This window comes from Cladophialophora yegresii (genome assembly GCF_000585515.1).
Source record: "Cladophialophora yegresii CBS 114405 chromosome Unknown aczIN-supercont1.7, whole genome shotgun sequence".
NCBI lineage: Eukaryota > Fungi > Ascomycota > Eurotiomycetes > Chaetothyriales > Herpotrichiellaceae > Cladophialophora > Cladophialophora yegresii.
In genome coordinates, this window is record NW_006913051.1 from 2,379,971 (window position 1) to 2,397,856 (window position 17,886).

At 54.8% G+C, this 17,886-nt stretch overlaps 7 protein-coding genes across 7 annotated transcripts; 2 read left to right on the plus strand and 5 right to left on the minus strand.

Annotated features, from left to right (window-relative positions):
• Nucleotides 1-448: 448 nt before the first annotated feature.
• A1O7_09963 (uncharacterized protein) lies at nucleotides 449-1,582 on the minus strand (the record flags this gene model as incomplete). Its single annotated transcript, XM_007763947.1, has 1 exon — nucleotides 449-1,582. One exon carries the CDS (start codon nucleotides 1,580-1,582, stop codon nucleotides 449-451), a length of 1,134 nt encoding a protein of 377 aa, XP_007762137.1.
• A 3,463-nt stretch (nucleotides 1,583-5,045) lies between these two features.
• A1O7_09964 (uncharacterized protein) lies at nucleotides 5,046-6,539 on the minus strand (the record flags this gene model as incomplete). Its single annotated transcript, XM_007763948.1, has 1 exon — nucleotides 5,046-6,539. One exon carries the CDS (start codon nucleotides 6,537-6,539, stop codon nucleotides 5,046-5,048), a length of 1,494 nt encoding a protein of 497 aa, XP_007762138.1.
• Nucleotides 6,540-7,371: 832 nt separating this feature from the next.
• A1O7_09965 (uncharacterized protein) lies at nucleotides 7,372-8,259 on the plus strand (the record flags this gene model as incomplete). The annotated part of the gene is made up of 1 exon (XM_007763949.1): nucleotides 7,372-8,259. The coding sequence occupies one exon, from the start codon at nucleotides 7,372-7,374 to the stop codon at nucleotides 8,257-8,259; it is 888 nt and encodes a 295-aa protein (XP_007762139.1).
• Nucleotides 8,260-8,901: 642 nt separating this feature from the next.
• A1O7_09966 (uncharacterized protein) lies at nucleotides 8,902-10,330 on the minus strand (the record flags this gene model as incomplete). Its single annotated transcript, XM_007763950.1, has 2 exons — nucleotides 8,902-10,133; nucleotides 10,246-10,330. 2 exons carry the CDS (start codon nucleotides 10,328-10,330, stop codon nucleotides 8,902-8,904), a joined length of 1,317 nt encoding a protein of 438 aa, XP_007762140.1.
• A 625-nt stretch (nucleotides 10,331-10,955) lies between these two features.
• Nucleotides 10,956-11,984, minus strand: A1O7_09967 (uncharacterized protein; the record flags this gene model as incomplete). Its single annotated transcript, XM_007763951.1, has 1 exon — nucleotides 10,956-11,984. The coding sequence occupies one exon, from the start codon at nucleotides 11,982-11,984 to the stop codon at nucleotides 10,956-10,958; it is 1,029 nt and encodes a 342-aa protein (XP_007762141.1).
• A 1,936-nt stretch (nucleotides 11,985-13,920) lies between these two features.
• Nucleotides 13,921-15,258, minus strand: A1O7_09968 (uncharacterized protein; the record flags this gene model as incomplete). The annotated part of the gene is made up of 1 exon (XM_007763952.1): nucleotides 13,921-15,258. The coding sequence occupies one exon, from the start codon at nucleotides 15,256-15,258 to the stop codon at nucleotides 13,921-13,923; it is 1,338 nt and encodes a 445-aa protein (XP_007762142.1).
• A 747-nt stretch (nucleotides 15,259-16,005) lies between these two features.
• On the plus strand, nucleotides 16,006-17,502 carry A1O7_09969 (uncharacterized protein; the record flags this gene model as incomplete). Its single annotated transcript, XM_007763953.1, has 1 exon — nucleotides 16,006-17,502. One exon carries the CDS (start codon nucleotides 16,006-16,008, stop codon nucleotides 17,500-17,502), a length of 1,497 nt encoding a protein of 498 aa, XP_007762143.1.
• Nucleotides 17,503-17,886: the final 384 nt, after the last annotated feature.

The following is a 17,886-nucleotide window of genomic DNA, read 5'->3' on the forward strand; positions in this document are numbered from 1 at the left end:
AGCTAGCTTCCTCCACTATGCCCTTTCTCCTTCTTCTGAATCCCCAGTCGAGTGGCCGCCCGAAGCAATGAATGCTTTCGCCTTGTGCTCGATCCTTCGGGTGCCACCTGCAGGGCTGCTCTTTTCCCCGTACGGAAGGTGCACAATGGTGTGTGATACGGCTGCAGCCTCATATTTCTGGCCTGCTGATGCATGTAGCTCCGGCTGCTAAGCTTTGCCGCGCATTAGATAGAACCGGGACATTGCAATTGGAAGGATAACATTATCCGTCCATCGGAGCGGCTTCAATGAAGAAGCTGTTTGCGATTGCGATAATTCGGAAAAGATGCTCACGCCACATGAGGCTGGACATGCTAGGACAGTCAAGAGTGGAAGTGACTAGGCCTCTGGCCGAATATGCCTCCGCGGCCCGTCTTCAGCAGACTATCGCGATCCGGATTCGCCTCACCTAACTATCCTCGGTGCGTCGTTTCTTGCTGGCAAGGGACTTCCGAACATGTTCCATCGTAGCGATCACAATCTCGATCTGTTCAGCCTCTCCTGCAAGCTCCTGGAGCATCAGCTCCAACTCGACACACCGGCGCCGGAGCTTGATGATCTCTTCTCTAAGAACCTCAACAGAGCCCGAAGTCAGAATCGGATCGTTTGCCACAGGGGTCGTGGAGCCAGACACCCTTCCGGCCTCGGGAAGCTTTTCCTTACCAGACTCGAGTTCCCCAATCCGTTTATGCATCGACTCGCGCTCCCGTTCCCATGCCTCTCGCTCCAACCTGAACCGCCGTGCATCGTCCGCACCCTTGAGCTGCAACTGGGATGACATGGCGACGATCTGCCTCCACTGCGCCCCGTCGGCCGAGGACTGCTGATTGACCTCGTCACGTGACCTCATGAGATCGTGAATCTGAGCTTCCATCCCGTCCACCTGCTGCTGTAACCGAATCTTGTCCTCGGTCAAGGTGTTGATTTCGTGATCCGAGACTCGAGACTTCTTGTCGAGAGCCGTACAACGGATCTGTGACCGAGAGAACGCCGCCAGCAGTTGATCGTGCTCCCGCTGTAGCGTTTGTAATGCCAGGGTCTTGGTTGAGATCTGATGTTGCAGATCCTGCAGATGCGTGGTGTGGGCGGCTTGCGTCGTAGTAGGGGAATACTGTGGATACTCTGAGCTCCCCGTATGCGGATAATGGACTCCGGGTGGTGAAGGAAGCGTGCGGGTGGACGGCTGAGACTGCATCGGGGACTGGACAGACCCAAACATGGAGCTCGACGAGGAAGCATGTGGTGACTGTCCAGAGCCTGGGATGGCTTGATCATAAGCTGCATTCCGCTTCAATTCCTCGCCGTGGACGATAGGCGGAAGGCCTTGCTCAAACGGCCGAGGCATCTGTACAGGTGGCTGCTCGGGTTGCCTTCGTTGGTAATCATCAATTCGAGAAGTATCGGGCGGGAGTGATACTTTGCGGGGTTCATTTATAGATGTGGGAGCGGCCGAAGATTGGCCATGGATGGAGAGTCTTCGTATATCGCGTACAAACGGGGGTGGGACAACATCGGCCAGGGATGGTAATCCCGGTTTGGTCATGGCTGCATTTGATTGTACCAGGCGACTAGTATTCCGGATCTCATTGAGCGTCCATGTAAGAGCCTGTTTAAGGCCTAGCTTAGTCACTTCTGCACCGATAGACTCCCGTCCTGTCAGCATTTCCCGTTCCAATGGGGCGGACTGGGGCTTACCTCGATAGGGCTTTTCGGCCCTATGGGTATGGTCAGAGCTCGAGTGACTTCAGCTTGAAGCTCCAGAAAGCCCTGGACGAGCTCCAACACCAGGGACTCCGTGTCTGAACAATTGCCGCATGTTCCGGCCCAGGGTCTGTGCTGCGAGACGTCCTCTAGAGGGGGCCGTGGTGGCCAATACTCCCCGGAAGCAAAATGTGGGCTGGCCTGGCGGCAAAATCGATTGTCAGTACAACACCTATTCTGCCAACGCCGCGGCGGAGATCAGAAGGACCAAGAGACCACCGTCACATACGTGGTGGGGAAACATCCTCCTCTTTGACGATTCCACCGCTGTTTCCGGTTGTTCTGGTATATAGTCTAGACGGGGGCGTTTGTCTGGGGGTTCTCCGAGTTCGCCCCGCGGACTGGGGTTTACCGAAGGCCAGAAGTTTGTGCCTGGCGGTGACAGACCAGACACAGGTCGCCGGTGAGACCCTTCCGGTGGCAGGTCGCGTTTGCGCGGGGTGTTATCGAAGGATGGCGAGAGGGAGGCATCAGGCAGCGGGCGCCGGGGTTCAGGCGCACTGGTAACGCGGGAGAGGAGCAGGCCGGAAGCCATGGACGGTCTCGACTTCACATCCTCTGGTTCACCTGGTAGGTAGGATCCCCGTTCCATCACCTCCACCGACAATCCACCAGCTTCTGTTCCTTTTTCGACCGGGAGTGGCGTGTACGAGGCAACATTTGAGGAGATGGCGGCAGAAAATGCAAGCGCATGTGGCAAGCCAGCGAAAGAGGTGGCGCAACGGGTCTAGGACGAGGGCTTCTCCCCTTCGGTTTCTGCGTGATTTATCGTTACGGACCGACGCAAGAGGCGAATGTCTGGATATATTGCATGCTCGCGAAATGCGATGGAGGCCTGCACCGAGCGCAGAACATGCCTAAGCGGGCATGGAGCGTGTATAGTATGATGCGTCTGAAGCGTGGCGTGCGACTAGGGAAGAAACGGGATGGGTCCAATTGCCAGGACAGGGCAGCATCAATGGCGCGATCTCGATTGGCCGGTGGCGCGTGGGTGGTAGGGGGGAGGAGGATCTGGAAAGAGGAAGAGGGCGATCGAGAAGGATTGGAGACAGCGGATAGAACTGGATTGGGAGTCAGCGTGAGTCGGTAGGTGTTGCTACTGTTGGTGCCGCACAGTACGGAGTATCACAGTACCATGCTCGTAACAGATCAGAGATCGCCGTGGCTCCGTTGACGGGTGGGACGTAGCGGGCGTGGTGAGCTAACAGTTTTCTGCAAAGCCTGGGAATATTGTAGTGGATGGATACTGAAGCTCGCAGCCAACAGCGGGGACGGCAGCCCGCGGCCCAGAGCCAGCCACAGCATGCAGTTGATTCTGCAATGCACAGCCTGGTGTGCCTCGACCGGGAGTGGGCTAGCAGTAGCAGACAGAACGAGGACGAATGTTCAGACAGGCGGTCCCCAGCCGCCTCGGGTCAGCTGTACGCTTGCTTGTTCTGGCTTGCCACGGCTGCACGTTCGGAATGCGATGCGAAGGCGGGTAATTGTGTCATTGGGGGCAGTGGCACGGACCCATAAGCTAGACGCTGCGTTGCAACTAACTGAACAAAGGAATCGCTAACTCCAGCAGGCTTGGATGTGAAATATCAAGATAACGTGATCCGGGTTATCATGTAATTTGGAGCAATTGCCAACCTTCCACCAACGGCCAAAGGCTAATCCCCCCGGGTCTCTTACTGTGGGACTTTCTCGAGCCCCGAGCTAAGATGGAGGTGAGCTCTGGGACATCAGACAAGAAAGACGGCGACTGGCTGGCCGCTGACTCGTGTCTCATGTCTCGAGTCGCGTCCCGCTGATATTCAAATGCCAAGGGCAGCAACAGAGACCCATTTACAGCTCTGCGCCTTTTACATGATGAATCGCCTTTATTACCTATAGGTAGGACTATGCAGCTAGCATGACATGCTCGACCCGGATTGCTGTAACCTCGAGAAATCAAGCTTCAGTTTTCGATGACTACAAATCACCACTTTATTAGGTAAGCCTCTCGCTATCCCCGATCAATACCCTGCGGCGCGAGCCTACACGCCCATGCCAATCCTCTTAGACAAGTTGAGAACAAACAGTACCACATACTCCTTGACGAGACAAATGCAGCCGTGCTACGTCAGCACCACGAGCAACAACCTTGAATACCTAACTCTTCTCCGATCTTGTCTCTTTTATGTCACCCAACTGAGAAGACCTAGCTGAATCTGGCCCACATCATACCAGTCGTGGCTTACACGTCTTTAGATTCCCTGGTCATCAGACGTGGCCGACTTGCGTCAGAGTAAAAATGTACTATGAGCTTATCACGTGGTGCTAGCTTCTCGCAAGCATGACACCCAACTCTTTTGATCCTTGATCCTGGGATGCTCGATGGCTCAATACATACGGGCTTGAGCCAGCATGATCCGTACCCAGCACAGCATGACGAAGCGGAGTTCTATGCTCACCTTGCAGGGTTCAGGCTGCGAATCCTGAGGGCCTGAACCCGGCGTAGGTACGTGGCTCTAAGCGAAAATAAAGTAATAGGTACGAGTACCGATGACAAAGGAGTTAACGGAGCAAGCTTCAAGAGCTCCTCAGTCCCAGGGCGCGTGTATTATTCATCCAGCCCCTCTATGGACGCCCAGCGGAGTGCTTACTCTCGCCCTTGTATGGAACTCTGGAGCAGAGGAGAGCCGCCATCAGCTTCTTGTCCTGGAGCTTCTGGCGCGTCCCAATGGTCTTCAGTTGACTGAGCAGTCGCTTTTTGGGGCGTACAGTAACATCATTGTGCATTTGAACTGGGCCTCCACCATCGCGCATGATTGGCGCAGATGTTCGTTCCACTCCTTCTAGCGGGTCAAGTGCTCAGTCGGGTCCACCGAGCCGACGTCCTCCGGGTTGCCGAGAATGTCGGATACATGCAGTGGTACACTTCAAGTTCCTTGATGTTCCTGGTATGTAACTGCAGCTTCCTTCGTCTCGAAGGATACTTCTTCGCCTGTTATACTTGCCTGTCTCGGGTTTCGAATCGTGGATTCGCCTGGGATGACCTATCATTTCGATCAGAGCAGACGTCTGCTCATCAGATCTTCCGTTTGGGGTATCTGGCTTCCCTTTCCGCTCAGGAATCCTTCAAGACCAGGGGTGATCGAATGACGGTAGGATTTATTTTTCAGCCGATGCGATGATACTTGAGTATGGAAGATTAGTAATACCATGCACGAGTCAACAATACCCGACCGAGATGCTGTGGGCCAGGGCGAAGTACCTTTCTAAACAACTTCATATTTGTCCCATATGCCCCTCCTAACACTACGTCCAGTTGCACTTGCGAAATGATGTAATTCTGCGTCTTGAAGAGCAGCATCGACCGCGGTTCTAAGCCACGCTTGTTCTTCTCGGAGTTTCAGGCCTTCTATGGACCTGCACATCGCAATCTCTTGCAAGACCTGTTTCACAAGAGTTGATTGCATTTTGATCAGCAGACCAAGTGAGGTGGACTCTGGCGGCAGCTGCAGATCGGTCAATGACGCCGCACAAGGTTTGACTCGACCTTCCACGGACGAAAACGAGGCCGACCACCCTTCAGTCACAAAGGGCTTAGAGCGGAGAAAGGATCCTGCATCTTGGGCATCGTCTCCATCGCGTGGGTCGTCAGCGGCGCGGTTCGACCTTCTAGAAGACGAATAGACGCACCACTCGTCAAAGATCCGCATAGCATCCTTGAAAGGGCCATTTTCTTCGCTGACGTCCTGCAACTCCCCCTGGCAGTGCGCCAAAAGAAATAGTGTATCACATCCAGCATGCGCTACAGCTGATGTTTGTCGCATCTTCTTGAGCCACTCGCTCACGGCAACTGCGTTGACGGTCAATTGCCGATCACATTGCCGGGATTTGAGCAAACTCAGCTGCTTTGCCGCATCCTCAAAACTTGCTCTCAAATGCGATTTGATCGACGCCTCATAAGCCTGGAGTGTGGCCGGTGACCTCTCCAGGACAACGGATGATTGTAACAGCTCGTCTCGAAGGTTTTCAATTTCCGCGGCAGAAAGAACGCCATCTGCGGATCCGGGACCAATAGCAACTTTGTTCGGAGCCGTGGCCGAAGCTAAGGGGACGGCGTTTGGTGTCTTTTGACTATAGCGCTGCTGGTAAGTGCTGAAGTTTGGCCTCACAGACGGTACCTGTCTCCCTTTCTCAGAGGCAGACACCGAACCCTTGCCTGCCGTTGATGACAGTGGATGGGAAGGCACCACCACACTTGCCTTGCGAGCCTCGTTCTGAGAATTCCGAGTCTCGGCGATTCTCCTTGCCTTGCTGGTGGCACTCAAGGCCCCACTATGCGAGCTCAAGACAGGAGTTCTCACGTTTGCTGGATCTTTGCTGCTTGTCCATTGCTGTGACCGAGATGTTGCCGCGGCATCTGCCAGGCCTGCTACGGCTGGAGCTGCCCGGGTCACGCCGCTGCTGGTGGCTGACACGTAGCTTCTGGTACGGCCGCGGGCTGCATAGCCGTCTCCAGGGATATTACTGACGGGAACCTTCGTTGCTGGACCAGGATTGTCGGGCTTTCGCTCAGTGACTGTACGTGCGGATACTTTGCTTGTGGCGCGGGCATGTGCCGGTTCCCGTGTCAGCCTTGTCGGTTCTTTTGCACCTGTTGCTTCGGAATGCGGCACGTTTCCCAGGCTCGCTGGTGTTGATGACGGGCCAGTTGCAGCAGAATTTGACTTGATTGGCGAGTGGGAGCGTATGGGGATGGGCATATTGCATTAGTCATGGCGCTTATCGGCAATCCGACCGATTGTCCCTGATCCGGCGATGCTGACGAACGGAGGACTATTGAACCACACGTAGCTTGCTGGGCAGGAAGTGTCGCAGGTGGTGAAAGGGAAGAAACAAGCGAAGCTCGCGGAACACCTTCCCTTCTCGGTCGTGGTAAACACGCAAACAATACGAATCGGGCAGGTTTACCGAGCTGCTGGAAACCCTCCGAATGGCCGATTCGTGGGAACGGACGTTCTCAGCTGCCAACATTCCAACATTAATCCTCACACTTCTTGTGCTGACTGTGTGTTCCCATCCCTACTGAGCGTGAAGTGTCCGTTCAGGGCTCGTGGTAAGTCCCAAGACGGCCCCCCGGCTCCAAGCAATTCAGGTCGGCGACAATACTTTCAGCATAGCACTCTCCTTGATCCAGATCAGGCCACCTATTCAATGGTGCGTGCTCTTTCTGATGTATGTATATGTGTGTTTGAGTTCCGGAGCTATGGAACGACCTAGGTATGAACGAATGAAATGAACAGCCATTGCGGGGTGCTTCAGCCGCAACACCACCTAGTACTCGACCATTTACACCGTCCATCGGAGACATATGGGATGTCTCCGATTACAGCAGCCTGCGAATACTGGCCGTCCTCGTTCGGTCCCTACATCTTTTGGTACGGTGAAGACCTCCAGGCTTTGATAAGACTGTACTGCGTATATTCCATCTTCATCATCTGCGACTTCGCAAGCTATCGTGCCCGATCACCCGCAGGCCGAAGATTTTCGCGACTTCCGCCCGACTCCAAGTTCTCTCGTGATTTGGAAGCCAACATGGCACCGGAGAAGGATGAATCGTTGAAAATGTTGTACAACAATAAAGACTTCACCAAGACGTATGCTCAAGGCGCCGAGAAGTTCACGGGCTGGTTCGCCGAACAACTCGTCAAGGCTGCGAACCTCGATCGAGTCGCCGATGATGAGGAACTCGTTGTCCTCGACCAAGCGTGCGGCACGGGGGTTGTTTCGCAGAAGATCGTGGACTGCCTGAACGACTCACAGAAAGCGAATTTCCATCTCACATGCTCGGATTTCGCAGACTCAATGATCGAGTTCGTCGGTCCCCGCATCAAAGCCTTTGGCACGAAAAGTGCTGAAACCGTCAAGGCCGACGCCCAAGACACAAAGTTACCAAGCGACAAGTTCACGCATGTGCTCCTCAACTTCGGCCCGATGGTCTTCTCGGACGGACAAGCCGGGTGCCGCGAACTGCTCCGCTTGCTCAAGCCAGGCGGCACCCTAGCCATGTCCTCGTGGAAGCGAGTCGGCTGGCTTGACGATGTCCAAGCCGCGATCGCCACTGACCCAGGAATCCCCGCTTTCCCTAACCATGAGGAGTTTTTCCGCAAGTTGATGAACACAGGGGGTGTGTGGGACGAGCCGACATGGATCAAAGACAACCTTACGAAGGCTGGCTTCGTTGACGTGGACGTCCAGCAAATCCCTCACACGAGTGTCTTGGACACCCTCGACGAGTTTGCCCGCATGATGGTTGGCATGATGGGTCTCGTGCAGCAGAGGTTGTGGACGCAGGAGCAGCGAGACAAGTTCAAAGATCGCGCGGACGAAGCCGTCGTCTCGTACATGAGGCAGAAGTATCAAGAAGGGGAGATCAGGTGGGATTGGATTGCGTTGCTTACCACCGCCAGAAAACCTGCCTGAGGTGTGAGATCGGGATACTCGGCTCGACCGACCGCTGATGACCACGAGCGAGCGAGCGCCAGACGTCCTGGACCCGGCGAGCCAGTACATCTCTCGCATACGTACACAATAATCGCCTTTGGCGACTCTCGCTTTTCGCCTGATGCACACGATCCGAACAAAGGCCGCAGGCCCGCCACATTCTTTTTACCTCGTAATACTACTCCATCCCTCAGTCTGTATCGTGTACTGCACGGTACCTACGGCGTACCTAGGTTATCCTACCAATTTATGTGTGTCCACGCGTTCCCATAACATGCATGCACATCGCCTCCCCGTCCTCGGAGCCCTTCCTTAGGTCACAGTGGACTCCACGTCAGGAATGGACTGTACGGATCAACTTCGCCCGAGATTCAAGCGCGACCACCCACCGACGTACTGAGGTAGTTACTGAAACTTGCTCCCGATCCCAGTGCGCCTCTCGCCTCGCCCCGTTTGGTCAGATGCTGAAAGAGAGATGACAGGAGCCTTGCGAGAGTGTCCGGATTGCCGATAACGTGCCTACCTTCTATCTAGGTACCCAGCCTACGCATTTCCATTTCCATTTCCATTGATCTTTCCATTCAATTCATTCCATTTTCAATGCTTTTGCGCTTTCGCGCTTCAGTGTTTAAGCCCCCCATTCACGCCACCATTGGCACCCTTCTCGCCAAGATCCAACATCCCCAGCCCCGTGGCACTGCGCCTGAGCTTCCTCCGTCCGTATACTTCGGCGGCCCACTCGCTGAGCTGGAACATCCAACCGCCACCGACAATCACACCGCTCATGACGTTGACTAGCCTTACAACGAGGCCCAGGAAACTGGCCCGACTCTCGCTGACGATCAGCAAGATCGGTTCAATGTCATACTTGAAGAAGATCCCGGGCACGGTATTCGAGGGCACTTCTCTTGACTGCGACTGCGCGGCGTACTGGTTCGTGAAGATGGACTTGGCGTCGCGGCCCTGATCCGGGTGTGGCACATGGCGGACGATGCCGTCCTTGTCGCGGACCGTATGGGGCGACATGTCGAGCGTGGGCGGCTGCGGGATGGCCGCGGGATCGAGACTGCCGGACTTGGTGGCCACGCGCCGCTTCGTGAAGATCGTGGGCACGATCGAGAGGTAATACTGGTAGCGCATGAAATGTAGGGACGTGGTGTCGCTGGTCTTGTCCAGCGGGTTGAGCAAGTTCGGGTAGTGGGGGCCGAAGGAGAGCTCGTTGATGTGGTGCGAGAAGTTGAACAGGTTGTGGTCCAGGTGCGTCTGCATGCCGAACTCCATGTAGCCGTGGCCGCGGGCCGTGATGTGGAAGTCGCCCTGCACTTTGTTCCCCTCGAGGCTCCCATAAATGCGACAACTGTCGACGGCCACGCCGCGCGGGAGCTTGGGCGACTTCTGGAACTTGCGCCGCGTGTTCTCCCGCATGTGGCCCAGCACGTGGCCGACGTGCGAGTCTTCCTCTTCGGCTTTCTGCCGTTTCGCGTCCCCCTCGTGCAGGCCCGAGTACATGCCGCCGCCGCCCTGCATCTTGCGCAGCCGGAAGAGCTTCCTGTCATCGAGCCAGAGTTCGAAGTTCGTGTCCTCCTTCGTCAGCAGGTCGCCGGCCATGATGCGGTCCATCGCCGCGTCCTGCACGTTGACGTGCAGATCGCGACACGACATGGCGATCACGATGTCGAGGTTCAGTTGCAGTTCGTGGCCCACGCCGCGTTCCACGCTGAAGTGGTGCGTCTCCGTGCCGGACCACCAGGTTCGCAGTTCGGAAAAGGTAAGGCAGAGGCAGAGTACTACGACGGCGATGGTCCATTGACCGCCGCGGGTGGTGGTCGAGGTGTAGCGAGGTTTCGTTTTGGCTGCAGAGCATACGCGTCAGTCAGGTCGGCCAGATCGCTCTGCTGGTCGCATGAAAGTGAGATAGAATGCTGGGTCGGACGTCTCAAACCGGACGTCTCAAAAGATACTCACGAAATGCGTCAAACGTCCTGAGCCCCGACAAGCCTGTGTCCCCAAACGCCGACTCGTCGAAGCCATGATTCTGGAACGAGTCCATTTCCTCCTCAAAAAGTTTTACGACGAGAGCCCTGACAGCTCTATTCTTGATGTCCGCGACATGTATAATGGTGTCGCCGACTGTATGCGAGCCTGGAACTGTGATCCACGAGTCGTAAGCGCAGGGTGCAAGGGTGGAAAGCAAGGAGTGTGAGCCTCATTTTTTGGCCAGATCTGAGTTTATGCAGGGTTCAGCCTTGTATAGATTGGGGGACCCTCCGGCGCTAGGCGTCTGTGTCCCCGACGAGGCTGTGGGCTGCATGTGTCAAGGGAGGGGTCGTGGAATCTGTATGGCGAGATGATGCACGAGTCAAGTTCGAGTGAACGTTGGTATATTTAATGCTCGTATTCCTCATGAGAGCTCATGAATTGTCATACTGTCTGTCTCGACGTCTTGTCGCTATGCTATGCCATCAATGAATGCAAAATGCAATGACTCTGTTTGCTTGTTGGGTATCATGGTTCAACAGTGCCTGCCCAATAGCCCGCTGATTCTCTCGTATGCATTTCCCGGGCGGGACTGTTTCATGCTTAACTCCATGCTCAATCGATATCTCAGGCTCATGTGACCGTATTGCCAGCCGTCCCAGTACCCAGGCGTGTCCTGAACGACGTGTGCTTCATAATCATTCTTCAATAGGTTCCAACGAAAAGTCCGCACGTCTCTCCGCTCCGCACACAGACCATCGTTTTCTTTCCTTGTTGCTTCTTAGGTTGCTGCCACGAATCTCTAGCGAGCTCCTTCGTCGTGATTCACCGGGCTCGCCGTCTTCCCCTCTCGTCTTTGCTCCCTCCTCCTCGAGGATTGCCGCCTCTTCTGCATCAGGTGCGTCTTCAATTGTCTCCAGCGAACTGATCGACGGAGACCTTGATCGTAGTGATGTGGGCGTGCTGGGCATGCTGGAAGCAGAGCTAACAGAGTAGACCGGGTATGGCTCGTATGTGTACTTCTGGGCGCCGTATGATGGTGACGGCGAACTTCTCCCAGAGATGTTGGGGCTGACAGCTCTAGCATGGAGGGAGGGAGCACTCGCACTCTGGTGCAGCGGCATCGCAGTCCGTCGCCGCGCTCTCGGAAATGTGTTGGAGAAAGAGTATATCAGTGATGGCTGTGCCACATCTCCATCTGGGGTGAAGTCAAGCTCTTCATTTTCGGGGATATTTGGTTCCATCACCAGACCGCTCCATGCTGGCTTGCCGGGATACGGCTCTTCCATGGCCATCCTGAGAGGGCTGCGTCGTCTTCCTGAGTGTAGAGGTGATTCCGGTCTTCTAGGGGCACCGTAAGGCGTGATATATCGACCCGAGGCGTCCACGCCGGGTGAAGAATGCGCTCGTTGCATCGGTGGAGCGGTTATCATGCTTCCAACTGATAGTGGCCTCATTCTCCTCTGAGGCGACGAATTGCGGGATCCCGAGGGTGGAGTAGTCTGTGAGAGATAGTGGCCGTACTTCGGAAGAGTCTCGGAACCCTCTGACGGCGATGATCTGGGAGAAGGGGAAGGCGGTGTTGCGGACTCGTCGTCTCGAGGAGAAGGAGGCAGTTCAATATCTTCAGCCCGTATTTGCAGGGCCGAGATCTGGGGAAGGTCTGAGAAGGTCTGGTCGTTGAAGCGACTCGAGTCGCTCGACGGCGGGTTTGTCAGCGGCGGCATGATGGTGGTGCGGGAGAGGTAATCGAGGATACAATAGTCGTTATTTAGCTGAATAAGAGATCGAAAGGTAGCATAATCGTGGGCTGGAGCGTGCTATGGTGTGTTGGTGGAGGACCGGGCCAGCATTCCTGGAGAATGCTGTTTGAGATTCCCTCCTCGAACGAACGCACCCTCAAAGCGGCCGCAGCCCGCTTACGATAACCGGCTCTGGGAACGACCTAATACCCAGCAACTCCCAAGGCAGTGAAGCCTCCGAGGCTGCTGATGATGTTAAGTCCGGGTGGCGAGAAGTTGACACCGTGCAAAAGAATGGTGCTGTGTACTCCGTAGAGGTGTCGAGAAAGGAGTGAGAAGGGAGGGAGGAGGCTGTCACAAGTTCAAGTGCGGAGGTGGAGATGAGATTGTGCAGGCTGCGCGCCAGAAAAAGTCAGGAGGTTCGAAATTCGGCGTGCTGCGATGCCACTGGGGCTCCAACGGCGATAATGCCAGGGGCCGGCTTTAACCGAGCTTGGTGGCACTTGGAGGGAAGGCTTTAACTAAACCTGGGCGACGATCTTTGCATCGCACTTGACTTATTGGGTGGTCGAGGCCATTGCGTCGAATGTCCTAATTACAGTTACGTCCTCACAGGACATGATACATATTCGAGTTATATTCCTCTGAGTTTGTTCAGCACTGTAAGCGCTGATGTGGGCTTTATGGAAACACTACTACCCACCACGTGGCCTATATGCTACGTTCAAGCTTTGCCTTCGATGAAACATGGGCATGAGTTTGCGTTCAGCTACCGTTTCCTCCTTCCGCTTCGATCCTGTGGGCACATGTCAGATCTGGACATGTACCGTTTCCGCATGCTTGAAATGCCCGCGCGTCAATATTCTTCTACGAGCGAAATTGTCATATGCTAGACCGGTACTCCCCGTTGAATAATAGTCCTCCCTTGGGTATAAGCAAGCAGCCACGCCTGGACTTCGACACCAAAAACCTTGGTCTAAAGCAAGGATACGCTTGCAATTATTTCGTGTTTGGCGTTTGACTTGAGCCTCAACTTGCTTTGACTCGCTTCGACTCAGCCCTGTACTCCGTACTTGTGCTACTAAATACAGTGGCACCGCCCTTCTACACATTGTGCTATTAGCTGTCGTCCCAGCTATACGTGTTGTGGTAACATTTCTACGTACGTTTGCCGTTCTGGATACCAACCAGCAGCTCAAGCTTACCTGCATCTGGATGGTGAGCACGAATCTTGTAGCTCTTATTGTGGTCTTTGTCGCAGATTAGCCACGCGATGACTTGCAGGCGGAAGCATCGCTTTCAACTAGAGCGAAGCTTGGACGGGAGTCTCGTCTTCTACTGACAGTGAATATGGATGAAGAATTGCACGAATGCGGTAACACACAGGCGTTTTAGGTTGCTGAAGCAACAGCGTGAAATTATATACTAACTGAATCTTTCAAAAGTCTGGATTGATCATGCTTCTTAGGCTCATAGTTGCCTTGTCATTCCTCCTGCCAGATTTTCCCATCGTGAACATTCGATACAATCGTGAAAGCGTCAATTCATTCAGGATGCTGGAGAGGGCACCGCGCTCCGTTTCTCAAAGGATTAAGGATACAAGCAAATTCCGTTGAACCGAATTGCCCCCAGTGATTATGCGATGTGACACAAGATGAACCGCCTGCAGTCACCAGTTTGTTGTGTTGGCAGGACCTGTCTTGTAGGCCTCGTGGAGATGATCCTATCGATGGCTGCATTGAAAAATTCAGCTCTTTCGCACCCGCAATAGCGGAAGCAAGACTCGAAAGTTGATAGTTTCGCGATCTATGTCGTTCTTCGGGATCAAGGTGGTTATATCGAAGCAGCCCGTGCCCATTGATAGGACTCAACTCCTTTGAGGAGATTTCAGGTGATCTCGAGTATGCGGCGCGCAGAGTCGTCACAAGACATCCCTTCCATGGACAACAACTTCCCGGTACAGCTCGTTGGATAGCTGTTTCACGACCAGCACAGTCATGCTAATCACCTTCTCGGCGTTCAGGCTCGGAAAGCTCCTCAGCATCTTTGCAGGGCTCGGCTCGCCAAGCAATGCATCCTTCAGCAGTAGTAGCTGGGCGACCACGCAGATGACGTTCAGATGTGCCCCAAATGCGAAAAGAAAATCCCATAGCTTCAGTACCTCCGGAAGAGGTGGGGTACATGCGCAGAGCGTCATCACAGAGGGGAAGGCGTAGATCTTAGCCGGCAAGCCCTTGTTGAGGAGGTGAGATGCGAGAGCAGGACTAATCTCAGCCAGGATCTTGTCGATGAGGTCGAGGCCTCGATGCACTCCAGACATGGTTGGGGAGAGGTAAGTGGGGATATGCTCAGTTAGGAGGCGGGTCAAGATGGCGTAGGCTTGAGCCTCTGATCGTGAGGCGTACAATAGCGGGGCGGAGAGCACATTGACACCTTGGAGGTAGGTTGACTGGGTATACTTCTGAGCGAATTCTGACGGTGGATTGGAGGTTTGCTCGTCGTGTATTCGCCAGGCCGTGGCATTCAACAGCCGAGTCAGACTTGCATCGGTAACGCGCCGCTTGAAGAGTGTATCAGTCGCCAGTGTACGGAACACATCGTTGGAGATCTTCTCGTACGCAGGACTGCGGCCTCTGTGGATGAGATCAAGATATGTGTCTGTCGACAGAGGGCCGATGTTCAACAATGTCAACCAGAGGTATACTCGGTAGTCGGACATGCCTTCTTTTGTTGCGCTGACGCCACTCGTCAGGATCGAATGCCGTAGCAAAGACAAGGCGCTTGCGGCGGTTGTTCCAGGCGGGGGGCCGTCGCGCAGAGTCATTTCTAGGCTGGATTTGCGGGCGTGTGCGAGGATGTGGTTTGAGGATGGGTTGGAGAGGTTCGTAGGAGGTTTGCGAGTCCGTGGCGCAAACGGCATCGGAGCATCACTATTCGCTCGGGCACGAGAAGTAGAGGTGGTATTGGACATATTGACGTTTGAGGTTGTAACGGGTTGAGTTTGATTGAGCTGCTCGCGTGACGGCTTTGTTGAAATTCCAAATCGTGGAGGCCTCAGATTTGATGTCTGGATCCCCATGTTGCTTGTCGAGGATAGTTGATTGTGCGATTGGAGCCGGCGCAGGCCACGAGTCTTGTCGCTGGAGGTCAAATCACTCTTCTCAGGCGAGTCCGGTAATCGCACAGAGGCCGGGTCTGGAGGTGGAAGAAGGGCATTGCGGCTGGCGATTTTGTGAGGGGAGATGGATGTCGCGGTCATACTGCCGGACCTAGGCAGAGGCGGACAGCGGGCGGGAGGCGGAGGCGGAGGCAGAGCGATGTAGGCAAGGAAGAGCGCGTTGCGAAGGTGAAGTGCATTCGACTTGGGAATCAGGTTCCAGAAACTTGGTGTTGCAGCCGTGAGTTTACCAGCCGCCGTTGGCTGGAAGACCCCGCTAAGCAACGCCGACGGTGGCTTCCTTGACGCGAACCAACGCGTGATCCCGGCCACAGGCCAAGAGTCAAGGGTCAAGGGAGAGAGATCCAGGCGACCCCGGCGCTGTCAACAGCTTCTACGAGTTGTTCGTCCGAGTACGCATATCCTCAAGCCAACAAGCTGAGTGCCACGATCGTCGTTGACAACGACGTCCCTACTCCGCTTAGACACACAGCTGGATGACTTGCAGCACAAGAGAAGGTGCGATCAACGCTGTGGATGGATGTCGCATCATAACCCAGCCATTCGGCTGCATAAGCGACGGTGATGGCGCGATTGGAAGAAAGTCTCGGGCTCCATCGCACCGCTCCACGTACTGACTCCGACAGGAAAACTCCACACCGACAATGATTCCGGCCTCATCCTCGCATATTTTCATTATGACGCTTCATTTGGAGACTGGGCGACCTCAAAATCTGACCTGCCTCTTCTCACAGCTATGAGACCTGGCTGCAGGTGCAACGGAGCGAAGCTGAATAACGACGTGGACCGCTGAGGACCCAAGGTGGAAAACTCTGCGTGGTACAGAAAATGGCTGGACGTCGACCTTCCGAGACCAGTGCTCTTCTCAATGAGCATGGGATTGACGACTTCCGGAAATCCATCGATCAGGTCGACCAGAGATTATATGGCACGGCAGCGGAGGAGGCTTCACTGGTGAAGGGTCCTGAGCTTGAGACAACATGGAGGGCAGAGACGGCCATTCTAGCACGATACTCAGGTCCTTTGATGCTGACCTACGTCCTGCAATACTCCTTTTCGCTAGTGACGGTGTTCGTCGCCGGGCGTCTGGGGACGAGAGAACTAGGAGCGGCGTCGCTAGCAACGATGACTGCGAACATCACGGGCCTCTGCGTCTATGAAGGATTATCCACCAGCCTGGACACTTTGACCTCGCAGGCTTACGGAAATGGAAAGAAACAACTTGTGGGCCTCCATGTCCAGCGTATGTGCATATTAGTCTGCGTGGTCACGATCCCAATCGGGGCGGTCTGGATTTGCTGTCCTTGGATCCTGTCAGCTATTGTGCCGGAGACAGACACGGCTATCCTAGCAGGCACGTTCATGCGCATCTATCTCCTTGGCGGTCCTGGTTGGGCGATTTTCGAGGCAGGAAAGCGACTTTGCCAAGCTCAAGGAGACTTTACCGCGTCCCTTGCCGTGGTGTTGGTTTGCGCCCCTCTCAACATTCTTTGGAACTGGCTCCTGGTCTTTCATTTCAACCTAGGCTTTGCAGGTGCCGCTTGGGCGGTCGTCATTTCCAACAACCTCCAGCCCATAGTCCTGGCGCTCTATGTTGCTTTTGTCGCCCCTTCAAACCTTGAGTGTTGGCCTGGATTGGACTTCCGTCGAGCATGTCAGAATTGGGGTCCGATGGTCAGGTTGGCAATTCCAGGTGTTCTCATGACCTTCTCCGAGTGGTTTGCCTTCGACGTCCTCACTATTGCGGCTGGTTATCTCAGCGAGCCAGATCTTGCCGCACAGTCTGTGCTGATGACGATCGTTGTTCTGATGTACCATATCCCCTTCCCAATCTCCATTGCAGCGTCGACGCGATTTGGTAACTTGATTGGGTACGGCGCCTTGGACGCGGCTCGGACAGCCTGGAAAACACACTACCTGATCTTCGTCTGCATCGGCATCTTCGATGTTACGTTGCTGACATCTTGCCGCCACGTCATTGCGGATATTTTCACCACAGACTCTGCGGTCAAGTCCATCATCACAGCGGTCATGCCCATCACGGCGGCAGCCCAGTTCTTTGACGCACTACTGGCGCTCTCGAATGCACTGCTACGCGGGCTGGGTAGACAGAAAATCGGCGGTTGGGTCAATCTTGGCGTGTACTATCTCTTTGCACTGCCTTTGTCATTCTTCTTGTGTTTTGGGCCCCCTCGAATGGGTCTAAGTGGCATGTGGATCGGGCCCAGCACCGGGCTCGGTTGTGCTGCTATTATCATGGCTGTATATATGCGGCTCGCTGACTGGCAGAGGGCTGTGGACGATGCTCGAGCGCGGGAAGAATAGATTGCCGGGACCATCACAAGTGCTTATGGTACCCAGATATGCGGATATCATGCCTCTGGGCTTCCTACTATTAACCCTGGTACCGTGTAAGTGGTCTTTTTCTTATGCGTTCCGGACGGGTTCTGATGGCATGACTCAAAATCCCTCATTGTTCCTCAGTCTCACGTGGGGTATGCGACAGGCGTCCAGGGCACAGTGCAGTTATATCCGATCGAGCATATATAGTTTCACGCGATTCTGACACGACCGATCCATTGTGCAGTCGGATCAATCCTTTGTTTCGGGATCCGGCATAATTCCGCGGTCAGCCGCATCCAACCGCTGCTTGCCGCCACCGCGTTTCTTGGTCGCATTCCGCAATCCGACAACGAGTTGCGACTCGCT